Below are 26,327 nucleotides of genomic sequence, written 5' to 3'. Positions count from 1 at the left end.
AGAGGCTGTGAAGCTCTGCTCTCAGAACATGTGGAGACCGCTCTGCACCAGTGTGACCACACTCTCCTGACTGTCTTCACACCTGTCCCCCACCTCGCCTCTCAGTCCTCAGGAGAGGGGCTGGCCCTTCCATCTGTGGGTCACCGACACCTAGCACAGTGCCTAGCCTGGGAGGCCCTGCGTGGTCCCCAGAAAGGGTGGGTGAGGACGGCTGGCTGGCTTGTGTGCCTATGGCCTGGGAGGATGTGAGTACCTGCTCTGAGTTGGCTGTGATGGGGCCGCTCACACTCAGCGCCGGGGCCTGCGGAGCAGAGTAGGGAGCAGGAGGAGGCGAGGAGTAGGAGCTGGAACTGGTCCTCTGCTGCGGCTGGGACCTGGGCCTGGTGGCAGCTGGATCCACTTCAGGGACACTCTGGCATGGCAACAAAAGTCCTCTGTTTACCTAGGCTGCCTGTGTCGCTGGGCCTGGCACCCACCCCACCTACGGCAGGTGCTTCCCACACAGCTGCCCACAGATAGGTGGGGGCCCAGCACTATAGTGGCCTTGCAATGCTGGAGGGTGCCCTCTGCTCCCAGGTTCTCCACTGAGGGGGCTCCCAATAGCTCCCCGCTCTGCTCATTGTGCAGCCAAGTACGTAAAGCAACTCCAAAGGCAGTAGTGAGGGTGCTTTGACAGGGCTCTGGTCAGGGTTCCCTATATGAGCACCACCAAGGGACCTGGTGGGCGGGGCCGCTATTAAGTTTTGCTGTGCACGAATCCTTATTTGGTATCAGAAGATTATGTTTTGGCTTTTACAAGTAGTGTAATATAAACACCAATTACGCAATTTACTGAATGTTCTTTGTACTTACAGGAAAAACAACATACAAGGGGGGACCCCAAAAAGACCAGAATTATCTTCTGGAGCGTGGGCCCCTTGTAGTACAGGCTTCCCCTGCTAAGTGAGTGTTCTAGAAGCCCATCTGCATTAGTGCACCAGCTGGCGTTGTTGTGAGAGGCTACATTCCACTTCAGTGAAATTTTTTTGAAGACTCTTTTAACATATTTGCCCATTTCATGATACGTGATTTCTGAGCACACCCTACCCACACTACGCTGAGCATTTAGCAGTTTTTGACCAAAACAGCATGACTCCTGTGCCACAACCCTCCTTATTCACCTGATCTCGCTCCAAGCAACATTTTTTGCTTCCCCAGATGCAAAAAAGTCCTTAAAGGGAAACATTTTGCCACTGTGGAAGAAACGAAACAAAAAACACCAGAAGCACTAAAAGCATCAAAATCAATGAGTTCAGAAACTTTTCAGCAGTGAAAAAGTCTTGATAGGTGTATTGCCTCAAATGCAGGGTACTATGAAGGTGACTGAAGTTTGAATATGTAAGAATAAATACACAATTTCTTATAAATTCAGGTTTTGTTTGGGTCTCCCCCTCGTAGGTCTGTGTCATTTTTAGAAGAATAAAACAGGCCATACTTATTCCACAAAGCACAGGAAGTGGTCTGGAGGGATCATAATAAGAATACTGCTTTGGAAAGTGCAGCCCCTTTGGCTTTCCCTGTGGGCGTCTCCAGCAACCTCTTGTGCATTAGCTGTGTTCACTCAAGAAACCTGTACAGGCATGCTGTCCTTCTTGCCCTGGTTCAGAGACAGGCAAACAAGGGTGAGCAAGGCAGAGTGCTTTGGGACAAGGTACCTTTCCCAGGCCCCAGAGCTCCCTGGCTCTCCCCCAGGCCAGGGCCGACTCCTAGCCAGCAGAGGTGGACACCAGATTCCCCAGGAAAGGATGATGGGCTCCATCTGCATGTGGCAGGAGCCTCAGTGGGAGGCCTCTAAATGGGTCTTTCATGGGCTTTGAATCCCAAGCATGTATGGGTTGATGCTGAATGCTCATATCACAAAGTAAATTTTAGATCCATTTGATAATGGACCCTTTTAGATCTACCTGGTTAACCCATACAGCTGAAAAAATCAGAAGCAGCTCTCTGCCCTGCCTCCAAGTTGAGCTCAGCCACTGCACTGCCGAGGCCTGCTGGTGCTCTCAAAGAGAGAGGATGGCACCCCCATGCCAGATCCTGGGGCCTCTGAAAAGCAGGTGCTAATGACCCTCACAAAGTGGCTTCCCCAAGCAGCCACTGCCATGAACACGTCTGAACCGATTCCTCTGCTCTATTCTTCCACAGTCAGTATGAAAATGGGGGAGACGCTGCAGCCACTTAATCCCCAGTCAACCAGCTGTCTCACTCCTGCATTCCCCTTGTGACTAAAAAGAAATGCCCTCGAGCTTTGAGAAGGCGTGATGACATGCTGAATAATTCAAATGAAGCCTCAGAAGGGCAGTGGCAGTGGCTTGCGTGTTCTGCCATAGGTCTTTTTAGAAAATGCCAGCTGGAAGCTTACCCGCTGTGGTGTGTGTATGGGAGACAGAGCATCCAAATCTGCCATAGGAAACTCAACCCCTTTCCTCTTCAGCTCCTCATATATATGCACGACGCCGGTGAGGTCAGGACTGCTTCGAAAGGCATCTGCCCATGCCTGGGAGGATAAGAGGCCTGTTAGGGAGCATTTCTCACCGCCTGTCCCAGGGCTTGAAAGCCCAAGCAGCCCAGCTGCTTGCTGTCTCAGAGGCCAGTGTGCCCCTATACCCAGATGCAAGAGCCCTGGCCAAGCCCACTTGGCCCCTCCTCCTGCCAGTGCTGTCAGTGCAGATGGTAACACCCTGGTCTTGCAATGGTGCTGCTGAGCATGAACAACACACCAAACTCAGTGCAGCCTATGCAGCGTTTCCTTGGAGAATAGCCAGAGAAATTCTACCCCAGCTCTGTGGCGCGTCCTAAAGTGCAGGCATTTCCCTGACCTTGAGGACCTCAATTCCCGGTGATGTACAGCTGACGGGCGTGAAGAGGCCACTGTGGGCCTGCCTGCTCTTGCTCTGCAGAGCTCTCCTGGGGTTGCGGATGGGGCAGAAGCCACAGGCCAACTGGGTGGAAAGGAGACACTGGGGTGTGACTGAAAAATTGGCTAACTCTAGGATTCCTGGGGAGGTGAGAGGATGCTAAAGGAGACACTGCTAGACCTGCCCAGCTGGGGGTGGAAGAGCGTGACCACCAAATTTCCAAAGGTAAAAACACGGCACAGACCGGGAAGGACAGATTCTAAACAGACTGCCCCTTATCACAGATTCATGAAACTCTTTATTTTTAAATGTCTTATTTATTTTAGAGAGAAGGGAAGGGAGGGAGGGAGAGAGGGAGAGAAACATCGATATGAGAGAGAAACAGCAATCAGTTGCCTCTCATACACACCCTGACCCAGACCAAACCCGCAAACCCAGGCTTGTACCCTGACTGGGAATCAAACCAGCAACCTTTCACTTTAGAGGATGATGCCCAACCATCTGAACCTCACCATTCAGGGCCCATGAAACTCTAAAAAAAGTTTTTTTTAAAAAAAATCTGTTCCATGGAAGTTACAGAATACATTAAAAAAAAAAAGTACACCAAAAGGACTCTCCCAAACAGGGTCTAGCTCTTCAGAGTCACCCCATCACCATACACCCCACAGAAGAAGGCAGATTCCCTGATGCCCAGGGCTCTGTTGCTAATTCTGTTGTTGTCTCCAGCACTTAAATGGCTCCCTTGCCCCCGCAACAGGTTCCAACCAGTCCTCAGGCAGCCACAGAAACGATATCTCTAACCAGCAGACCCACTTGAAATTAAAAGGTCAGTTTCCAAAAAGTCTTATTAATTACAATCGATGCATCTCGCTTAATACAGTCACTGTGGCTTCCTCGATCCACTTATTTAAGTTGCATACTCCGGGATTTAATCCCCTGCATCAGCACAACCTCTTCTGGGTTGGCCAACACTTCCTTCTGGAGTCTTAGGAGGGCTGAGGGTACTTGCTGAAGGCTGTCTGGAATGCTAGCAGGGGAGCAGCAACAATGGAGGAGGCTTGCCCCCCGGGAGCGCCCCTGAGCCCCGTCTTCCACCAGCTGCTTTGGCATCAGCCACCTGATTCAAACTCCAGTGGAGCCTTGTGACTACATCTTCCTTAAAAGCACTAGCATTCTGAGTTTAGGGTCTAAACTTAAGCGTCTAAGCCTAGTTTCATAGCCCTGGTCAAGTAGCTGGCTGGGTTAAAGCACAGTCCCGAAGTGCCAGGGTTGCAGGTTCCATCTCTGGTCAAGGCACATACAAGAGGCGACTGATGAATGCATGAATGGGTAGAACAACAAATCAATGTTTTTTTTTCCTCTCTCTATTTCGCCCTCCCTCTCTCTTTCTAAAAAAAAAATAATTTTTTTTTTAAAGTAAGATTAGTTTCACAGCCTCTGGGGGAGGCTGGGGAGAAAACAGCATGCTAATTCTTCTCGGTGTGGCTTTCAGCCTCTGGCCGCGGGAGGACAAACAGCTCAGGGGACCTCTTTACCTGGGCTAAATACGAGATGAGATGAATGAAGGTTAGTGAACCACCGCTCTTTTCTCTGGTCGGTTGTTAATTCTTGGGGCATCTGCCCAAACAACAAATCAACAGGCTCCTCTCTTCTATGGCACCAGGAAGGGAGGGGGAAAGACACATCCTAAGTTAGGCCAATCAGCTTTTCATCCCCCCTGGGCTAGGCCCGGGGCCTGGGGCCTGGGGCCTGGGGCCTGCTGGGCTACTCTGTGGGTAAGTAAAACTGTCCTCACCAGACATGGGCCTGGCCACCCATGCCAGCCCTGGTCCTGTGCATTTGAAATGGTGCAGCTTGTGTGCTGAGAAGTGCAGACACACAGGAGGTTAGTTAGGAAGGTTTTTCTTATCCTGTCTGTCCCTTTCACAGGCCCCATCATACCCTAGGGTTCTAGGCAGCCCTTCCTTTACATGACAAACTTTCCTCTTTGCCTGGGCAAGCTAGAGTTGGCATCTACTATTTGCAACTGAGCAGAGTTGGCTAATCCGCACCTTTCCCACCTGCTGCTATTTCAACCCCTGTAGGACACCTCTGCACAGTTTCAGTGAGGTGGATGCTAAGAAAACATATGTCAGGGCAGCATTCTCTATGGAACAAGATGCTGCCAACAGGGGAATGGGGTGGGCACAGGGAACTTTTACAAGAACAGTCGTATGTGGAAACACAGAAGCAGGAGCAATCCAGAGACACCAGGTGCCTTGAGCATCTTGCTGGGACAATGCCCAAATGCCTCACCCTTGCCAGAGAAGGCAGCCAGTCAGCAGTTGTTAAGTTAGACTGAATTCAGTCCCCATAGTTACTAAATGACCCTATTATCTTACTTACTTCAGAAAACAGAGGAAGATGGCCCCTGGGGCTGCCAATAGACTAAGGTGCCATGGTAAAGCAGACACCCCTCTAGATAGCTGACCCAGAGAACGGAGAATCTGTTCTCCAGGAGAAATGGAAAACCTCGGGCAGTCTGGGTCTCCAACTTGAAGCCCAGGAACCATAAAGGTGGTGCTGGCATGCTGCCCTATCAGCAAACAGAGTGACAGGGCAGTGCTGGCACCTTGTGAGGGGTCCCTGTCATAGGCAATGGCTAGTTAACAACCAAGTGGCCACCGCACTGCACTTTACGTAGTTCTTGCTTTTCCTGCCTGTGCACCTACAGTATTAGGGGGTTGAAAGACCCAGGGGAAAGGTCTAATGGGGGGGGGGGGGAGCTGTGCTTTTATCTCCCTTTCCCTTTGGATTATACATCAAACCCCAGATGAACCATATCCTATTCATTTCTATATCCAAAGTTTTAAATCATCAAATTTCAGGCCAATAAACAATGACTGATTTAAAGGATGGCTTCTGTTCTCTGCACCACAGGAGGCTCCTGTCATGTTCTGCTCACACCCCTGGACCAGACTGTTGTTCCCAGAGGCAAGGTCCCTGGAAAGCTGCTGGCCCACATGAGTCTGGCCACAGGCCCACCACCAGCAGTCCCACCTTTCAAGAACACCACACTTCCAGCCCCTCTTGCCCCAGCCCACCTGTACCACTCCCTTCAGTGGGAAGAGAGTATGTCTTGACTCTAATTCGAGGCACAGTAGGAGGGGGAGAAGCAGGACAGGCATGCCCACAGTGAGGCCACCCTACCAGGATGACATCATTTCTGCTTCTGAAAGCAGTATTGAGGGAAGGCTAAGGGATGGCACAGAGTATAGTGTCCTTCTTGCATTCCCCACAAACAGGACTCACTATGAAACAGAAAGAAATGCAGCCAAAAAGCTGAAAGTTGCAAGAAGTTCAAAGGCTGGAAGTGAGAGTTGGAAAGCTGCTCATAAGGTGGCCCTGCTCTCAACACCTTTCCTCCCAGACTACCAAGGAGAGGGTGCCCTCAGGGAAAGGCCGGCACCCACAGCAGGGCAGAGGGCACTGAGCACTCACCCACAAGTGGGCACCACTGTCAGAGCTGCACACCCTGAGGGCGGGGCTAGGCTGACCCAGCTCCACCTCCAACAACTGGGCTGTGATGAGCACCAGGAATGTCCTAGGAACAAGGATGAAGAGGTCTGCATAGCCCTGGCACCCACACCTGTAGCCGGATTCTCTTTCATCTAGCTGGAGCTCTGTGGTGGCCTGCTGCCACGCACAGGCTGGCAAGAGAGCCAGCGGTCTGTACCCCCACCCATAGCCGTGTCTCACCAGGGAGCACACTTGCTTTTCCAGGAGGAATCGTCAGACTCTCTGGGGGACTTTATTTACATTCATGACATAAATAAAATCATCCTCTTTCTCAAAGGGGTTAAAAAAGGTTGACAGGATGCAATACCCCTATGTGCTTGTCAGATGAGATGCAATGAAGACGCCATACCCTGGGGAGGATGTTAAGCCAACTACAATGCTCATGCCAGCAGAGAAGAGCACAAGGCTGCTAGTGTGATTATCAGTCCGGAGCGCAGGCATCCCTGCCACCCAGCAATTCCACTTCTCGGTACTGGGTCGAACCACATGAAATGGCTAATATTTGACCATTTTGACCAACAAAGATGGCAGTTCCCCCTATTCAACTTAATATGTACCCAACAAAAATGGACACATATGCTCACCAAAAGACGTGCTGGATGCTTATAGCAGCCTTTTCCATGCCAGCCCGCCAAAACACCAGGGCCCGCCAGCAGGGTCAGGGATGAAGAACGTGAAGTGCACATACCCAGCAGCCACAGCCCAGTGACCTGACTGCTGTCCAGTGACGAGGTGAGGGCCACAGCACAGACAGACAGACCCACAGACACCAGCACGCTGGTACAGAGCCCCCACTGATAAAGTTCAAGGACAGGAAGAGCCCATCTATGCTGTGAGAGGCCAGGCAAGTGGTCACGCCAGGGGTGCGGGGCTTCTGGCTGTGTGTCAGTCTGCTTCACAAAATGGGGGCTGGTTACAGGGGTATGTTCAGTTTGTAAAAATTTGCCAAGTTGTATATATTTTTAAAATATGCCATTTCCTGAATATATAATTCAATAAAAGGTAAATGAAAAGGCTGATCTTGTTTATTTCTTGGCCCAGCCCATTACAGAAGCCAAGCCACCTGCCACCTCTGAATGCTGCCTGCTTTCCTCTGCGTTGCTTAGCCATGACCAAAGATGAACATTCTTTCTTTTAAAGATTTTATTTATTTTTTAGAGAGGAAGGGAGGTAGGAGAGGGAAAGTAACCTCAATGTGTGGTTGCCTCTCTCGCGCCCCTAACCGGGGACCCAGCCCACAACCCAGGCATGTACCCTGACCGGGAGTCAAACTGGTGACCCTTTGGTTTGCAGTCTGGTGCTCAATCCACTGAGCCACACCGGCCAGGGCTGAACATTCTTTAGGAAGCTTCCAAACCTGTGCAGGAAGAACTCTCCCCTGTTAGGTTCTCAAGCCCACCTGGAAGCACCCTTACCTAAAGCCCCTTGCGCTTTCCCAGCTGGACCCAAGAGACATTGTCCTGAGTGTCCTGGCCCCCCAGGGGCCTGCACGGCCCTCAAGGCCCTACCCACTCCCTCCCAGACACAGGTACATGTGCAGCTGCCAGGTCAGCAGGGGGATGTCCTCTGGATGTGGGTGCAGACAACTGTGCTGCTCTGATGGACCTACAGACTTGGGGCTGGGAGCAGAAAGGCAGGAATGCAGGCCCCCATCTCATACATAAGGAGGTTAAAATGCCTGCCCAGGTCAGAGAGTGGGAAGCAGCAGTGCTGAGGTGGTGGTGACTCCTACGGGAAAGCACTGGAAGTCAGGGCAGGGTATACTGGGCTGGAAGCCCAGGGAGAGGGACCACAGCCAGCATAGCCTTCACCCTCAACAGGGATCCCCACACAGCCATGACTGTGCTTGCCTGGTGGCAGCTGATGTCCCCTGGGCCTGGCCACAGGAAGTCCTCCTTCCCAGCCTGAACCCAGACAGACCGCACCCAGGGCTCCTGTGGGCTTGCCTGGTTCAGGTTGCAATGCTCCATCCTTTGTGAGAAAAAACCAGTGTTCACTTTCCTGACATCAAATACTCAGGGTGAGCCCTGGCTGGCATAGCTCAGTGGATTGAGCGCGGGCTGCGAACCAAAATGTCGCAGGTTCGATTCCCAGCCAGGGTACATGCCTGGGTTGCAGGCCATAACCCCCAGCAACCGCACATTGATGTTTCTCTCTCTCTCTCTCTATCTCCCTCCCTTCCCTCTCTAAAAATAAATAAATAAAATCTTTAAAAAAAAATACTCAGGGTGTTGAGGCAAGGGAGTGTGCTAGGGACATCCAGAATAAGGGGGTTGTTGGGGCGTGGGTAGGGAGGGCAGGGGGTGAGATTTGTGTCTGTGTGTGTGTGTGTGCGCATGCGAGAGAGAGGGAGAGAGAGGGAGAGAGAGGGGGAGAGAGGGGGAGAGAAGGGGAGAGAGGGGGAGAGAGGGGGAGGGAGGGAGAGAACGGGAGAGAGAGAAAGGGAGAGCGGTCTGGCAGGTGGAACGAAAGCATAGGAACAAGCCGAGGGAACATGCAAGGAGCTCCGTGGCCACCCACACTCCTCCCTTCCTTAGAGCTCCAGCAAACAACAGTCATTCATTCCTTAAGAGAAACAGCAACTTACTGAACACCTCCTCACAATGTCAGGTGCCCTAGCCCTGGGATGGAACATCCCTCGGCTCTTAGAGAGCTCAGAGAGAGACGGGATAGGGACATTTGCACAGAAGTTGCTGGAGACCAAAAGTGGGTGATGGGAAAGTGTATGATGTGCACTGCAGACCTGGGTGGGAGTCCTCTGAGGGCTGTCCGAATGGGGGGCAAGCCAGCTGCCCCAAGTACTGGGGAATGCTTCCAGGCAGAGTTGGCAGACTCCTGGGCGAAGGCCCTCTCCTCTCTCCAGCCTCAGGGGCCACATGACCTCCAAAGCCCATGCCCTAATCACACTGCCTCTGCCTTCTTAGCCTTGCCCCCACCCCTCATTGGCTCTCCCCTCTCCTCTTGGCTCCTACAGGCCCTTATCTTTCCTGTACCACAGCACTAACACCCCACATTGGATGAGCTTCTTGACCTGTGTGCCTTTGAACCTGTCACCAGGGTGCTCTGTCTAAAATCCAGATCTGACTGTGTACACCTAGCTCAGAAACCTTCAATACTCCCCACTGCTGAGAGGCTAAAGAACCAACTCCCCAGTATATGTGCCCATAAGCTCCGACCGTCTTTCTGACCTTATCTCCTGGCCCCAGACATTCTTCATTACACTCCCCTCTCCATGTGATGCCTTTTTTTTTTTTTTAGATTTTATTTATTTATTTTTAGAGAGGGAAGGGAGGGAGAAAAAGAGAGAGAGAAACATCAATGTGCGGTTGCTGGGGGCCTGGCCTGCAACCCAGGCATGTGCCCCGACTGGGAATTGAATTGGTGACCCTTTGGTTGGCAGACTGGCACTCAATTCACTGAGCCACACTAGCCAGAGCAGACTCCTTTATTTTTGAAGATGGACCTGGTGACTACTTCTAACAAATTGACGGTGACAGATAAGATGGGGTATGACTTCTGAGACACAGTCCCACCAGGCACTGTGGCTTCTCCCGCACTCTCCTTCGGGTCACTTGCTCTAGTGAAAACCAAATGCCACATCACAAGGACACTCAAGAGGGCCATGTGACAAGAAACTCAGACATCTTACCAACAGTCAGCAAGGACCCATGGGGGTCAGCCACCTTGGAGGTGGCTCCTCCAGCTTCATTTGAGCCTTCAGATGAGGCCCGGCCAGCCAACATCTTCACTGCAACCTCATGAGCTCCTGAGCCAGGGTCACCTAGCTAAGCTTCTTCTGAATTCCTGACCCACGGAAACTGTGAGGTAGTGAATATGTATTGTTTTAAGCTGCTAAACTTGGGGGTAATTTGTTACAGAACAATGAATGAAGAATATATCCTGAATGTGATGACTGCCCTCTTTAATGCATCTCGGCCTTTGTATGTGCTATTCTCCTCGCCTGAGACATTTCTCACATGCTCACCACTTTCCTCGCCATCCTTCACCGTCCAACAGAAATGTCATCTCCTTAGTGAACCCCTCATCAATGCCATCTGCCCACTACTCCCCTGCTTGCTCCAGAGCTGCCTCACCATGTGACTCACTGGCCCTGCACACAGCTCTGATATGACGACCCTTCCTATTCCACCTTGTCCCTGATGGCTCAGAGTGCTGCCCACGCCCCACATGCCCTTGTGGGCAGCAGAGGGCCAGACACCCATAAAATTTCAGGGAAACCTCTGTCAACCAGCTGGAGAGTCACTGCTTAGGGTTTCAATCCAGTGGGATGAGTGAAATGAGTGTAAAAAAGAACTATTTTGCAGCAACTATCTATATGCAGAAGCCTCCACTCTTTCTTGCAAATGATGGGCGAGCATGAGGACTCACTGAGAAGAGGCCCCATCTTCCTCCAGCCCAATGAACTGGACAAGAGGAGCTGACCTACCTGAATCAAAGCGAGCACCTTGTCCTGTACAATGGTAGGAGGGTTGTTCTTGGGAGAGATGATTTTGACCAGAACACTGTCAATGAAATCTCGGTTGGCCACAAGGACATGGAAGCGGTGGCCACAGTTCTTCACACATGTCTCCAGCACCTGGTACAGGAGAGAAGGAAGGAGGTAACCACCGTGGGAGCCCGGGGAGCCTCCAGGCACCCAGGAAGGCTGCAGAGTCTCCACCACCCCTCTGCCCTTCTCCCAGGTCGTCTTCCCGGCAGTCTCCTTTGGACCTGAACCTAAGTGGCACAGATGCCTCCCACCAATTCACACTCTTCGGTGAGGAGGCAGCCCTTGGCTGACTGCCCCTGGGCAGTAATCGGGCACTCTGTCATTCATTTAGGCATCCGTCTTGCAGGAGAAGGATGCTGGTGTTTCAGTGGGATCCAAATGACTGAGTGGTCTCTGGAAATTAGCATTTTAACTCCTCTCTCTGGGCTTCTGAATGTGAGGCATTAGCCAATGGGACACATGCTCTGTCACAAGAGAAGGCTGCTGTGACAGCCTGAACTACCCAGTGAGTTACTGGCCCTTTTATGTGAGGAGGCAAACACGTGCACACACACTTCACACACATACACAACCCTGCCTCTGCTACTGAAAGTGAAAACGACAGAGGGATTTCCACTGTTACTGAAAGGTTGGGGCCTCTGTTGCTGTGACAGCTTTAAAGTCCTTGTACACTTCAAACCCCACCCACTCCTCCCAGTAAAATGAGTGACACGGGCTTAGCCACTCTGAAAAGCACAAGCACATGTGGGTTCTGGCCAGAAGGCCAGTATGTGCTTAAACCTCAGTGCCATCACTTTCTTCCTGAATGGCCTAGAACAAGTCTGCTGGAGCCTCAGCATCCCCATCTGTAAAGTGGGCATGTGAGCACCCCCTTCCAGGCCTGTGGTGAGGGTGACATGGAGCCCTGCACAGGGAGAGCCAGGTAATGACAGCCACAATGACATGATTACCACTCAGGAGGCTGCGGGACATCTTCAAGCTCTCCCCTGCCTTGACACAACTTTCTGAACTGCTTAGCTCTCTGGAAAGTCAGCCCACACAATTACCTGGCCCTCCCCTGTCGGTGTCCCCTAATCCCACAGTCGACTAGTGGGGAATGTCTCCTTGGCAGGACATCACCAGCAACAGGGGACATTTCTGACGGCCTCATTTGCCCCACTGACTTGACCTCTGGCCACCTTATGCAGCATTGCATAGAACTTGGTTCATACAATGAGGTACCACCTGGACAAAGAATGGCCACAAAGAGAGGCATGACCTTACCATTAACTGCAGACTACATGCCAGGTAATGTGAGGGATTCCTTCACATTCTATATAATTCATTCACTTCTCACAACTTATTTTAAGTGGGTGCTCTTACCCCATCTTCTTAGAGTTAGAAGGCTTAGAAAGGTAAAGAAACTGGTCTGGGTCAAAGTTGCTGGTCAGTGCCAGATGCAGTGTGGGACTGCCACCAGCCTTCTCTGGAGCCCTCATCTCCTCACCCAAGAGTTGACAGGCAGGGTGTGCTGGATTTCTCATTCCCTGTGAGGTGGGTGTCACCCCCCGGTAGCAATGAGGAGGCTGAGATCTGGAGATGCTGGAAAGTTCCCTGAGGAGGCCAGGGCTGGAGGCCCCCCTGAGCCTGGCAGTTCTGCACCAGTCAGATCTGTTCCTCCTCCACTACTGCCCACCCCCGGAAATGCCAGCTTCCGCTCAGCCTGCCAAGGACGGCTCTGCAGCTCAGCGTCCTCGGCCACTGAGGTCTGCCTCTGCTCACACTGGACTCCAGGTGACCAGAGGTAACAGCATTCTCTCTCACAGTGACCTATGGGGCTGCCAAGATGAACATGGGTGGTCTTCCTGCCCTCAGGAAGTTACCAGTGCCCTTCTTTTGAGGATCCTCTAAAACCTCCTCCTAACTTTACCACACAGGCAGTGGGCTGCTGAGGCCAAGGCTGGTGGCAGGAAGAATGGCTTCTTTCATGAGAAGCTGGGGAAAGGATGAACAGGAAGCTGGGGAAGAGCAGGTGTGGTGGGAGGGAACATGAGAAAAGAGGAGCAGGGCAGCTGAGGCAACAGGGCGGCCAAGCTCTGCCCCCACGCACAGGGCAGCGGTGGGCCAGGACACACTCCACCCCAAAGGAACATGGCCTTACATTTCCCTACATAGTAGCCTTCACAGCCAGACACTGTGGAGCTCAGACCACAGGCTTGGAAATGTCCTGAAGAGAGGTGGCCTGAGCTACAGAGCAGCCCCAAAGCCAAGCAGAACAGAAGATGCAGGAGGTCTGCCCTGGCTGCCAAGGACCACTCAGCCCAAGGAGACCCAGTGACCACTTCAAGTGGCTCTGCCAAAAAGGTCCTCGGAAAAATCTGTCCCTGTGGGTTGTAGGGCATGAAATACACAGTAGCAATTTTCCGAATGCAGCCAAAGCCCACAGAGTTAGCAGAAGGTGTATCTAAACAATGAGAAACAGGAGTCTCCCGTTCATACACTAGGTCCAAGCAGAGAACTAAGAGCGACTAATAGGGTAAGTGAAGACAAAGAAGCCATAAAAACCATGCACATGCACCAGACTAGGACCTCTGAAATGTGCAGACAAGGGATCTGAACATTCATGAGTCTCCCAAAGGCATCACTGGATTTGCAAAGACCTGACAGCTAACATTAAAATATTAAAATTAAAAAAATACTTAGGAATAAATTTGATCAAGAAGGTAAAAGATCTGTACCCTGAAAATTATAAAACAATGATGAGAGAAATTGAAGACATACATAAATAGAAAGATATTCTGTGTTCATGGATTGGAAGAATTAATATTGTTAAAATGCCAATACTACCCAAAGTCATCTCTAGATTTCACAGAAACAGGAAAAGCAGTTCTAAAATTTGTATAGAACTATAAAAGGCCCAAAAGTAGCCAAAGCAATCCTGCATCACAATGCCTGATTTCAAACTATATTGCGAAGTTATAGTAATCAAAACAGTGTTGTACTGGCATAAAAAGAAATACAGACCAATGGAACAGAATCAAGAGCCCAGAAATAAATCCATACATATACAGTCAACTAATATTTGACAAGGGAGGCAAGGCGACTCAGTGAGGGAAAGGACAGTCTCTTTGATAATGGTGGTGGAAAAACTGATGTCCACATGCAAAGGGCTAAAACTGAATCCCTATCTTACACCACTCACAAAAATGAACTCGAAATGGACTAAAGACTTAAATGTAACACTACTGAAGAAACTGTAAAACTACTAAAAGAAAACAGGGAGAAAGCTCCTTGACATTGATCTTAGCAAAGATTTTTTGGATCTGACACCAAGAGCAAAGGCAACAAAATAAAAAATAGACAAGTGGGACTATAACTAAAAGTGTCTTCACAAAAGAAGAAACAATTGGGAAAATAAAAGGCAACCCACAAAATGGGAGAACATATTTATAAACTATCAGATAAGGGGTTAATATAAAATGTATATAAGGAACTTACATAATGTAATACCAAGAAAACCCCTCAAAATTCTATTTTAAAATGGGCAAAGGACTTAAATAGACATTTTGCCAAAGAAGACACATAAATACCCAAGGGGTCCATGAAAAGATGCTTGACATCACTAATTATCAGGGAACTGCAAATCAAAACCACAATGAGATACCAGTCAGAACAGCTGCCATCAAAAATAGGAGAAGTAACAAGTGCTGCCGAGGTTGTAGAGAAAAGGAACCCTTGTCTACTGTTGGTGGGAATGCAACTGGTGCAGCCATTATGAACAACAGTATGAAGACTCCTCAAAAAACTAAGAACTACCATATAATCAAGAGATTCTATTTCTGCGTATTTATCTGAAGAAAAGAAAACACTAGCTTAAAAGATATCTGCACCCCCATGTTCACCGCAGTATCATGCACAATAGTGAAGACATGGAAACAACATAAGTGCCCACTAATGAATGAATGCATAAGGAAGTGTGGTGTGTACTGTATACAATAAAAAATAATGCAGCCATAAAAAGGAATAAAACCCTGTCTTTTGCAACACAGATGGAGTTGGAGGTCATTAGACTAAGTGAAAGAAGTCAGACACAGAAAGGCAAATACTGTAAGTGCTCTCTTATGTACTCGTACAAATCTACAAAAGCTGAACTTGTACAAGAGACTAGAATGCTGGCTGTCTTGGGCTGGGGGAAAAAGAGAGATGTAACATGAGTAAGTTCTGGGAATCTAATGCATAGTATGGTTACTATACTATCACCATAGACACACACATACATAAATGTAATGATGTGAGGGAACAGAGGATTAACTAACATTGTGGTAATCATTTTGAAATATATGTGCATCAAATCATCACACGGTACACCTTGAACTTATATGTTATATGTCAATAACATTTCAATAAAGCTGGGAAAAATAATAATACTAAATGAGACCTGACCATCAGGAAAGATTAACCGATGCCCACTGCTCCACTGTAGAAAGGAAACAAAGGCAGAGCCACTGTAGAAAGGTTTCTATCCGATATGGCCACCATGAAGTTGGGCACATAAAGGCTGTATCTCAAATACCAGGAAAGTGTCCTGACATGTTAGAATTCGTTCTCTCATGATTTCAGTTACTGACAACAATTGATTTTGGGCACACTCTGGGTTTAATGAATGCCATGGCTCAAATTCTGGGGAAAAAAAAAATTAAATTAAATTAAATTAAATTAAAGCTTTTACCCTTGCCTCTGTGACTCAGTGGGTTTGTTTGAGTGTCATCCCATAAACTGGAAGGTCGTGGGTTCAATCCCTGGTCAGGGCACATGCCTAGGTTGCAGGTTCAATTCCTGCTCAGGGCACATATGTTTCTCACATCAATATTTTTCTCCCACTCTCTCTTCCTCTCTTCCCCTCTCTCTAAAATCAATAAGCATGTCCTCGGGTGAGGATTTAAAAAAAAGTCTTCAACTTCCTATTTCTCAACAGTCTTTTTCTCTTTTATTATTCAGATCCCAATTCCCTGGTAGAGAGAATGCTCCTAATGTCGAGTTTTCACTTGGGCAAAAAGTGTACAGTTTCTTTGTGTTTAAAAGGAAACATATTATAACAGTTTGGGATAAGTAACACACTATTCAAACCTACAGAGAAGCCCAGTGCTGACCTGTCAACAGTTTCCATGATAAGAATTAACTGTAGATTATCTCCAGTCAGGATGGCGGCATATGAAAACACAGTACTTGGAACCTACTATAACCACATCAAAATTACAACTGAACTACAGAACAACCACCATGTAGAACTGCCTGAAATACAAATGAGCACAAGTTCTATAACTAAGGATATAAAGAAGCCACATTGAGACTGGTAGAGGTAGCAGAGATTTAGAATGGGAAGGTCCCACTCCCAGCTTCCAAGGTCCTCCTGAGGAGGCAGTGGTCCCAGCCCCACACCAGGCCCTCCAGCCCAGGCAGCAAAGTCCCCATACCTTCCGGCTGTAAAAACCAGCAGAGATTATGGATGAGTGAGAAGGAGGGCTTCTGGAGTCCCAGGCAGTTCCTCTTAAAGGGCCAGAAAGGAGTCATTCAGACTCACTCCTTCTGAACCACAGTGCTGGGAGTCAGGGACATACAGGAAAGAACTGAATTGTCTCGTATCAGAGCAAAAGCTGGGTGTCAGCTTTCTTCCAGACAAAAGTGCTGGCAAAGGCCACTGCTCCTTTGCTGACCCCTCCCCACTTAGAGCCAACAGACAGGCACCATACCTGAATCTCCATCAACCTGGGTAATACCGTTTGCCCTACCCTGGTGATTCCCTGAGACCTTGTTCTACCCAACTTTCAGGCCCACCCAAACCTTTCCAGTGGATTTACCATACAAATGGCTTGTCTTGGCTCATGCTGCCAACTTTCCCAAAATCTCTCAAACAAGCAGCATCTGGCCTCTGCATGCACTGTACTTCCTGCTAAGCGGCCCCAGACCCAGAGCTAGCAGAAGCTGGCCTTGGTTCACAGCTTGGCCTCTCTCAGGAGCCTCCAAGCCATCTGCAGATAGCTTTATAGCTCGTTCCAGGTGGCCCTGGGCAGGACACAGGTGGCAGCTGACCTTGTCCTGCACCTGCCAGGAGGCCCAGAGATAATGCACCTAGCAGACAGCTGCAGGCCCTGTGAAAGCACCACCCAACCACCTCTGCAAGTAACACTCTCAAGTGGACTTGGCAGGTACCTGAACCCTGCTAAAGTGAGTTTTGCTCCATGGGGTAAGTCCCTGACAGCAGATCCTCCACTGTGGTTGCAGCCAGTCCTCACAGCCAATCGGCCTGGGAAATCAATTGCTCCCATTGACATGCCAACAGCAATCAAGGCTCAACTACAACAGGAGGGTACACACCGTCCTCATAGGGGCTACATTTGGAGTGCCCAGATCAGGTAAGGGCACCACTGGGCCCTATAGAACACCTTCTACACAATGCCACTCTACCAAGTCCAGATATGTAGCAGCTCTACCTAACACAGAAATAAACACAGGGAGACAGCAAAGTGAGAAGACAAAGAAACATTTCCCAAATGAAAGAACAGGACAAAACTCCAGAAAAAGAGTTAAGTAAAATGGAGACAAGCAATCTCTTAGATGCCGAGTTAAAAAAACTTGTTATAAGGATGCTCAGTAAACTTAGCAAGAGAGCAGAATAACTTAGAACCTCAACAAAGAGATAGGAAACATAAAAATGGAAATAGAAAACATAAAAAGAACCAGTAAAAAATGAACAATACACTAACTGAAATGAAGAATACATTACTGAGAATCAACAATAAAGGAGATAAAGCAGAGATTTAAATTAGCAGTTTGGAAGATAAAGCAACAGAAAACACCCATCAGAACAACAGAAAGAAAAATGAGGATAGTTTAAGGGGCTTCTGGGACAACAGCAAATGTATTGAAAAGCTATTAAAAAATAATAACAGAAAATTTCCCTTACCTGCTAAAGGAAATAGACACACAAGTCCAGGAAGCACAGAGGGTCCCAAACAAGATGTACCAAAGGAGACCCACATCAAGACATATCATAATTAAAATGGCATTAAAGATGAAGAGAGAATCTTAAAAGCAGCAAGAGAAAACAGTTAGTTACCTATTAGGGAACTCCCATATGACTCTCAGCTGATTTCCCAACAGAATCTTTGAAGGCCAAAAGGAGATGTCACAAAATATTTAAGGGATGAAAAGCAAGGACCTACAACCAAGATTATCATATCCATTTCCAAAAGCTATCATTTAGAATCAAAGAACATCATAGAGAGCTTCCCAGACACAAAAAAGCTAAAGGACTTCATCACCACCAAACCAGTATTACAACAAATGTTAAAGGGTCTTCTTTAAGAAGAATAAAGGATAAAAAATATGAACAATAAAATGGCAATAAATATCTATCAACAATTACTTTAAATACCTCAATCAAAGTATATATGGTGGCTGAATGGATAACAAAACAAGACCATCATATAAGCTGTCTACAAGTGACTCACTTCAGATTGAAAGACATACACAAAAAGAAAGTAAAGGATAGAAAGAGACATTTCATGAAAATGGAAACAAATACCAACAAGCTGCAGTAGAAATACTTAGACAAGAAAAATAGACTTTAAAACCAATGCTTTAACAATAGACAAAGTAGTACCCAACAATTCAATTCCATTTCTACATATTTCCCCGAAGAAACTCAAAACACCAAATTGAAACAGACATATGCATTCATGTTTCCTGTAGCATTATTTACAATAGCTAAGATATGGAAGCAACCTAAGTGCCCACCAACAGATGAATGGATAAAGAAGTGGTGCATATTTACAGTGAAATGAGACTTGGTCATAAAAAAGAATGAAATCTTGCCGTCACTAATGACATGGATGAACAGAGGAGGGTATTGTGCTGAGTGAAGTAAGTCAGATAGAGAAAGACAAAATGCCAGATGATTTCACTTACATGTAGAATCTAACAAACAATATAAACAAACAAGCACAAGAAAAAAACAGACTCATAGAGACAGAGAATATTGACAGTTGCCAGATGGGAGTGGGTGTGGGGAGGATGGGTGAAGAAGGTGAAGGGATTAAGAAGTGCCAATGGGTTGTTACAGGGTAGTCATAGGGATGTAAAGTACAGCATAGCAAATATAAGCAATATTATAATAACTATATATGATGTCAGATGGGTACTAGATCTATTGGGATCATCAACTTTGTTAAGTTACATAAATATCTAATCACAGGGCTGTACACATGAAACTAAAATAATATTGTAAACTAATTTAAAAATAAAAAATACATATTTTTTAAAAAGAATTCACTGTCGTCTACATTTTGCCACATCTGAAAAACGGTTAGCTTCTAAGACAGAATAACACTTGAAGTTGTCCCCTTTAATTTTCTGACATTTTAAGTAAGGGCAAAAATCTGCTCTGTTCCTTCCTGACAGGAAGGCCAACTTCTCCAAGACCCTCCTAGTGATGATCGGTCCTTACTCCAGAGTCCGAAGCACGGCACCTTATTAGAGGGAAGTCTGGGCAAACCCCTAGGCATCTCCTGAGCCTTGGTTTTTCCATCCCTGTGAGGGGATGATGAACCCTCTTTTAGAAGGTTATTGTAAACATCTGCATTAACATCTGGAAAGTTCAGTAGCAGGTAGGTTTTGGGGTGTAAGTTAGCATTTTCTGGAGGCAAGTGATACCTAGGGAAGCAGCAAGCCTAGATGTCTTACAGTAGGCTGGCAGCCAGAGGCAGACCCAGGCCTCTTGGGCTTCTCTACTCTGGGCTTCTGGGCCAATCAGTGCTGCCTGTGCCTTATCTTCCACTGGCATACACAAGATTGAAGTTCACTCCCCATTTCAGAGGTGGAAGGAAAACCCACAGGCGCTATGGAAGGCTCCACTGGCCCCTAGCAGCACATACACCAAGCCACGCAAAGGCACATGCTAGAGGCTGTGCTGAGTGGACAGAGGGAAGGCCCTGAGAGTGGGCCAGGGCAGGAGCAGGGATGTGCCCAGATGCCGCCCCACCCACTGGAGGACAGCACTCACTGTTAATGCCAGCATCACTTCTTTGTAGTTCCTGTTCCCGTTGAGCCGCTTCTTCAGGGCTCGAATGGCATCCTTTGGCCTGCAGAAAAGGACATATTAAGATCCCTGAAAATTATGCTTCAGGTCCCTATCCTACAAATTCACTCCTGTTTGTGTAAACTAGCATATATACAAAGTTACTTGCTGCAGCAGGTTTATAAATGTGAAAGAGTGGAAACAAACTAAATGTCCACCAACCTAAAACAGGTTAAATTAAATCATGTTTATCCACATAATGAAACACTATGCAGCTGCAAAAAAGAATAGACATCTTTGCCCTGGCCAGATGGTTCAGTTGGTTAGAGTATCATCCTACACACCAAAAGGCTACAAGCTTGATTCCCCATCAGGGCACACATTAGTGGTGAGTTGTATCTTTGCTTGGGGTGTGTACGGCAGGCAACTGATTGATCTTTCTCACTCCCTGCCTTTCTCTCTAAAATTAATACTCTAAAATCAATTAGCATGTCCTCAGGTAAGGGTAATAAATAAATGCTATTTTAAAAAGAGAATCAACACTCCTTATGCACCAACATGGAGCAAACTTTGGGAAGAGTCATCTGCAGAGCAGCACGTGGTGCATGCTACTATTTGAGTTACACAGGACAGCACACAGACACAGCGCGCATGCCTGCATAGGAAAAGACTCTCCAGAGAGGGCTACAAGAAGCTGATAACTTTGGCTGGCCCTTACGAGGGGAGTTGAGTGACAGAGGGGACAGGCAAGTTTTTCACTGGATTGTATATTTGTAGCCCTTTTGAAATTTGTATCATATGCAAATATCATTTATCCAAAACCATAAACAACGCAGAGACACTGAAGAAACCGCAGAGACAACGGCCAGGCGCGCTTAGGCCTGGATGTTCAGGCCCTTCCCAGTTCTTTGGGACTCTTTTTCCCCAAGAAAACTTCAGTCTCCTCAAAACCCTAGGAATTGTGTGCTTTTAGGTGATGGATCTGATGTGGATTCCCAAAGACAACCTCACAGAATTATAGGCAGTCCCCAGTTTACAAGTGGGCCATGTTTAAAAGTTCACTTATAAGCTGATTATTTGGAACTTGCAACACAACCTTCCTTAAGTCACTGTTAGAGCTGGGACTTCGAGTCCCCAGCCAGCCATCTAAGAGTACCTATTAGGTACAGTTCTTATGTCTAACACATTATTTAATTTATTCTCAGCCAAGATAATACAAAGGTGTGGGACTAAGAGCTCCCTCTGTCACGAAGCCCTGCCCATGAATGCCCTGTCACCTGAGCTGTGGGGAGCCCCAGTCTGGCTGCAGGGACTGCCTTTTGCTATCACGAGTGGGCTCCAGACTTCTGCAGCCTGACATGTTGATACACCTGGGTCTTTCCAAAACTGAAGGTTGGTAAGTCAGTAACCTCCTATTCCTACAGCTCTAAAATATTTATCATCTAGTTACCAAATGGAAAAGTCCTTTCAAGTGTGTACGAGGAAGTTGGGGTGGGGGTGGGGGTGGAAGCTCTGCTAATCAGCCCAATTTAGACAGAAACACACTGTAGCAAGGCAAGGCTTCTGTTACAATAGGTAGTTAACTAGTCATTAATAAGAAAGAGCAAAGAGAATTAAACGTTGAGCTTAAGAAATTGGGAACCTATTTTCCATTCCCAACTTGAAAAATGACTGCCGGCAGGAATTCTTGGCTCTTGAGTCCAAGGGCTAATGGGACAAGGCTCCCTGGGGAAGGGGTCCTTGCCAAGAGTGTTTGTAGTATGGCTGCAGTTTCCAAATAGGAATGCTGATTTCTGCAAATATGGGACTTGACAAGCTCTTGGCTTAGAGGACTTGAACTTGAGCTGGTGAAGGTCAGCAGCTACTGGCCAGGAGAACTGATTGATTTCATCTCTCAAGGGTTCTGCCAAACCATAGCTAACCCTGACCCATGGCTGCCATCCCTCTCAATATAGTCTCTTTCCTCTCCTCTTGTGCTTCCATGGAGCAGAAAAATGGGTACAAACTCCAGGGCTGTAATCACACCGAGCTCACCAAGTATAGCGCTGCCAGAGCTCTCCTGGTGTGGAGGCAATGGTGGCAGAGGGAAATTAGAGTCAGCAGGCTCTCAGCTTGGAGTTAAAATGAAAATTCATCCTCAGGAAGTACTGCCTGGGAATGACTGAGTAAGCACAAAAACAAGTATTTATCTCTCCCTGGGGAAGAAGCTTCAGGGAGGAGGATCAAAGGCATGTCGGAGGAACTGCAAAGTTTCAAGCATCAGCAGCAGATTAGACAGCAAGGAGTTAGAAACAGGGAGAAAAGAAAAAAGGAAGAATCAAGAGCCAAGATGGAGCAGAAAGAACCAGGAGGCAATGACATGTGTGAGATGCCCCAACATCCCCGAGAGCTTTGGAAGGAAAGGTTGTGCCCCTCAGGGCTGCCCCCAGGGCCTTGGATCTGGCCTCAGGACTGTCTTCAGCCTTCCCAAAGTGATCTCCAACAGCAGCCTCATAAGAGACCTTCTTTCCAGTCATACTGAACTCATCTTGTCCTTCGGCCCCAGAAATGCCACTCCAGAAATGTTTCCTCCTTGTTCCCTGATGGAGGACATGGCTGCCCCCACGCCCTCACCCTAAATACCTCCTCTCCCTCCTGCCCCACCCCCATTCAACTATTCTCTAGCTGTACTGCATTTTTCCAGCAGTTACTCCTCTTCGCCCCCTCCCGCCTAGAGGCTGGGAAACACAGAGCTTCAGTGAGCTGGGAAGATCCAGCAACGTCATGAACATGACCCAGGTCAACGGGTCCTCACATCAGAAGCAAAGAATGCTTACCAAATCCATGTGCCTATGCCCTAATTACATAGGACAAGGTAAGAGGCCTGGTAAACAGGGTCTAAAACCTTTCTGGGTAGACAACTTGTCCAGGCACTCCTGATTAATGACAAAAGATCCAGGATACACGGGGCTGCCACACACCGCCCCAACCATGGACATCAGGGAAAGTGCAGAGAGGGGCTGTGGGGGGCCCGGCAGGACCCCAGCCTCCCAGAGGCAGAACTCGAAATAAATAAAAGCAGTGCAGGCATAGTGTTGTTGGCTTGCACCTGGACTTCAGAGCTGTGAGGTGAGACTTTTGGCAAGTGACCAGCCTACTCTGGGCCCATCCCCTCAACGTTAATGTGCACTGTCCCTGCTGCATGGGGCTGTCGGGAGGGAGCAGGGTGCTGCATGAGCTGGTTTGACCCAGAGCTTGGCACCGCACATGTTCCCTATTTGTTAATGACGAAACCAAGACACAGAGAGATTAGGTAACTCACTCAGGGTCACATGACAAGTGAGCAGAGGCCCTAGGACCACAGCCCAGGCTGCTGCCTCCAGGCTCCATGCCCCTAACCTCACTACACTCCCCTTCCTATGTGTACCACCCCATCCACATCTTCACTTGGCTGACCCCAGATTCCACTTGGACGTCCCCTCCTCCAAGAATCCTTTCCTTGCCCTGGCTGGCATAGCTCAGTGGATTGAGCTCGGGCTGCGAACCAAAGCATCGCAGGTTCGATTCCCAGTCAGGGCACATGCCTGGGTTGCAGGCCACAGCTCCCAGCAACTGCACATTGATGTTTCTCTCTCTCTCTCTCTCTCTCTCTCTCTCTCTCTCTCTCTCTCTCCCTTCCTTCTCTAAAAATAAGTAAATAAAATCTAAAAAAAAAAAAAAAGAATCCTTTCCTTGTGTCGGCCCTGGGGCCAGCTCGCTGCCTTTGGGACAGTATCTCTGGTTGGCTCTCTAAGCTTCTTTCTCAGAGCACTTGTCACAGTGTGCTATAATTATATTCACATGCTTCCATTCCTCACAGGGACTTCATTTATTTATTCCCTTAGTTAACAAATGTTTGTCAAAAGCCAGTTATGCGCACACAATGCTGGGTGCTGGGGGTGAAACAGTGGCAAAACAGAATTTCTGTCCACAGGGAAAGCACGGTCCAGAGGGAGCTGGGGATGAGACAGAGTCTAACAAATGTCTTGCAAATATGTAAGTTTAAACTGTGATGAGTGTGAGTGTCAAACAGGGTATTACAAAACCACACAACAAGGGGGCCTGTCCAAGTGAGGAGGGACGGTGTCAGGGAAATGAGGTGCAGTAAATGAAAGACTAGTAAGTGAGTGGGGACGGTGGCGTGAGGCAGAGGGAACACTAGGCCTGAAACTCTGAAGCAGGACGAAGTGGGCAGGGGACATGTGGGGAGAGGCTTGCAGTCACCTCACAGCAGAGGTGAGGACAGGAAGTCCCAGGAGGCAAAAGGGCGCCCTCTGAGAAGTGCACGAACAGAAGAGTGGGTCACTTCAGTAGGAAGGTGCTCTGAGGACTGTGAGAGCAGCGGACCCCGCTGCAGACCTTGAAATGAGGCCTCAGTCCTTTTGGAGTGAGTGGGTCCCATGCCAGCACGTTTGTGTCTATGTCCCTCCCATTTGTGGAGAACTGCAAACAGGGCACAGGGCTTGGGAAAGCTCAAGGGATCTGTGGGGCTGAGAGGGGAGGACGAGGAGAGAGGACCCCAAGTGGAGTGATGGAGGGCCCCGGTTATCCCACAGGGTGTGTGGAGGACTTTTACTCCAAGGGAAGACTTGTTGGCAAGGGAGTGACTTTGTGAGTCCTGCATCTCTGAGAGTCCCCGCTTGCAGCACAGAGGGCAGACAGGGAAAGAGGCAAGGGTCGGTGGGTCGCCCAAGGGTACAGCCCATCTCTGGGGGGCGACACAGGAAGAAGGCTCTTCACAACCTGACCTGAACCACCTCTGTTCCAGACAACCCTCTCTCCACTTCCTTGCTGCACCCCACGACCACCCATACCCCACCCTGCTGTCCCTTCCATGCCCCTATACTACAGGACACACTTCTCCCTTCCCTGCTGTCCTGGGGGCTCAGGCGCAGGTCAGCCTCCAGAAGTTCTGCTGCTTCTTTGATTCTGCCACATGCTCTTCTGCGCAGCCCAGCTAGCTCTGCGTGGGGAACACCTCGAGAGCAGCCACACACTCATCTTGGTATCTGGGCCTTCCCCTGTGGGGTCCACAAATGTGGGATAACAACTAGATAAAGAAGTAAATAAGTGGCGTCTGAGGCAGATGTGAAGAGAAAAGAAGCCCAGTGACGATGGCCTTAGAAAGGTGAAGCCCCCAACAATTGTGTGATTCCCATTTGTGTGCCAGGCACCGAGGTGAGCACCTGCCCTTAGCCTGCAGAAATGCGCCATCTTTCACTAAGCACTCCCAAATGCCCATCTCCAGCATGGGCCACTACCCCAATTCCAGCTTCCTCTGTGCCAGCCCCCTTCAGCATCTTCAGTGGTGGGCACTGGGACTTCACTGGCAAGTCAGTCTGCACTGTTGATCTCTGCACCCGCAGTCTGCTCCATCCCTGTATCCCTGACTCCTCCCTCCCACATCAGCACATTCATTGGTCCCCCTTCTAAATATATTCAGTACCTGATCATCTCTCACTGCCTCCTCTGCCATCATCCAAGTCAAAGCTGCCACCTTGCACAACAGGATGACAGTAAGAGCCTCCTAATGGATTCTCTGTTTCCGCCCTTGGTCCATTCCCAGCCAGGCTACTCTGCACATGGTAGCCAGAATGATCTCTTTGAAATGAAAGTTAGACCATGCCTTAGCTCTGCTCAGATCATCCAAGGGACCCCCCCATCCCGCTCCGCCCAGGTCAAGCCTGAGGCCCTGGTGCCTTGTTGTCTGGGTCCAGACATCTCTGACCTCCCTTCCTGGTACCCTCCCCTCCTCGCCCACTCTGCTCCAGCCCCACTGGCCTCCTTCCTATTTTTTTAAAAGATTCTGTTTATCTTTTTTTAGAGAGAGGGGAAGGGAGGGAGAAAGAGAGGGAGAGAAGCATCAAAGTGGGACCACCTCCTGCACACCCCGCACAGGGGACCCAGCCTACAACCCAGGCATGCACCCCGATTGAAAATCAAATCAGCAACCCTCCGGTTCGCAGGTCAGCACCCAATCCACTAAGCCACACAAGCCAGGGCCTCTTTGCTCTTTTGAAACACACCAGACACCCTCAGTCCCAAGACTTCTGTGCTTGCTGTTCCCTCTGTTGCAAAGTGCTTCCCTGGTACAACCCTCACTCCTCACCCCCTCATTTCCTACACATCTTTGTTCAGTGCACCTTCTGTGAGGCTTTCCTTGATTATTCCACTTAAAATTGTTAATTCACAGCCCTCTCCTGCCCTGTTGCGACCTCAGAACGGACACCAGTGCCCAGCACAAGGTCACCACTCAGTGCACATGTGCTGAATGAAAGCAGGAGCAACCTTA

The 26,327-nt window shown here is 48.7% G+C and overlaps 1 protein-coding gene across 10 annotated transcripts in view; it reads right to left on the bottom strand.

The window, feature by feature from the left end:
• The window catches only part of TOM1L2 (target of myb1 like 2 membrane trafficking protein), a 120,099-nt gene that overhangs the window by 30,212 nt on the left and 63,560 nt on the right, over positions 1 to 26,327 (bottom strand). For 6 of the 10 annotated variants that reach the window (XM_045824007.1, XM_045824009.1, XM_045824012.1 and 3 more), the window contains 4 exons: positions 20,003 to 20,081; positions 10,900 to 11,049; positions 2,399 to 2,533; positions 254 to 412 (listed from right to left, as the gene is read on the bottom strand). In XM_045824007.1, coding sequence (XP_045679963.1) covers positions 254 to 412; positions 2,399 to 2,533; positions 10,900 to 11,049; positions 20,003 to 20,081 — 523 coding nt within the window. The remainder of the gene's footprint in view (positions 1 to 253; positions 413 to 2,398; positions 2,534 to 10,899; positions 11,050 to 20,002; positions 20,082 to 26,327) is intronic. The other 4 variants (XM_045824014.1, XM_045824016.1, XM_045824013.1 and 1 more) reach the window with 3 other exon arrangements.

This window comes from Phyllostomus hastatus, unplaced genomic scaffold, assembly GCF_019186645.2.
Source record: "Phyllostomus hastatus isolate PE091 unplaced genomic scaffold, TTU_PhHast_1.1 phas_scaffold_55, whole genome shotgun sequence".
NCBI lineage: Eukaryota > Metazoa > Chordata > Mammalia > Chiroptera > Phyllostomidae > Phyllostomus > Phyllostomus hastatus.
The sequence above is the reverse complement of the archived record's forward strand: the minus strand, read 5'-3'. Positions and strand labels throughout refer to the sequence as shown.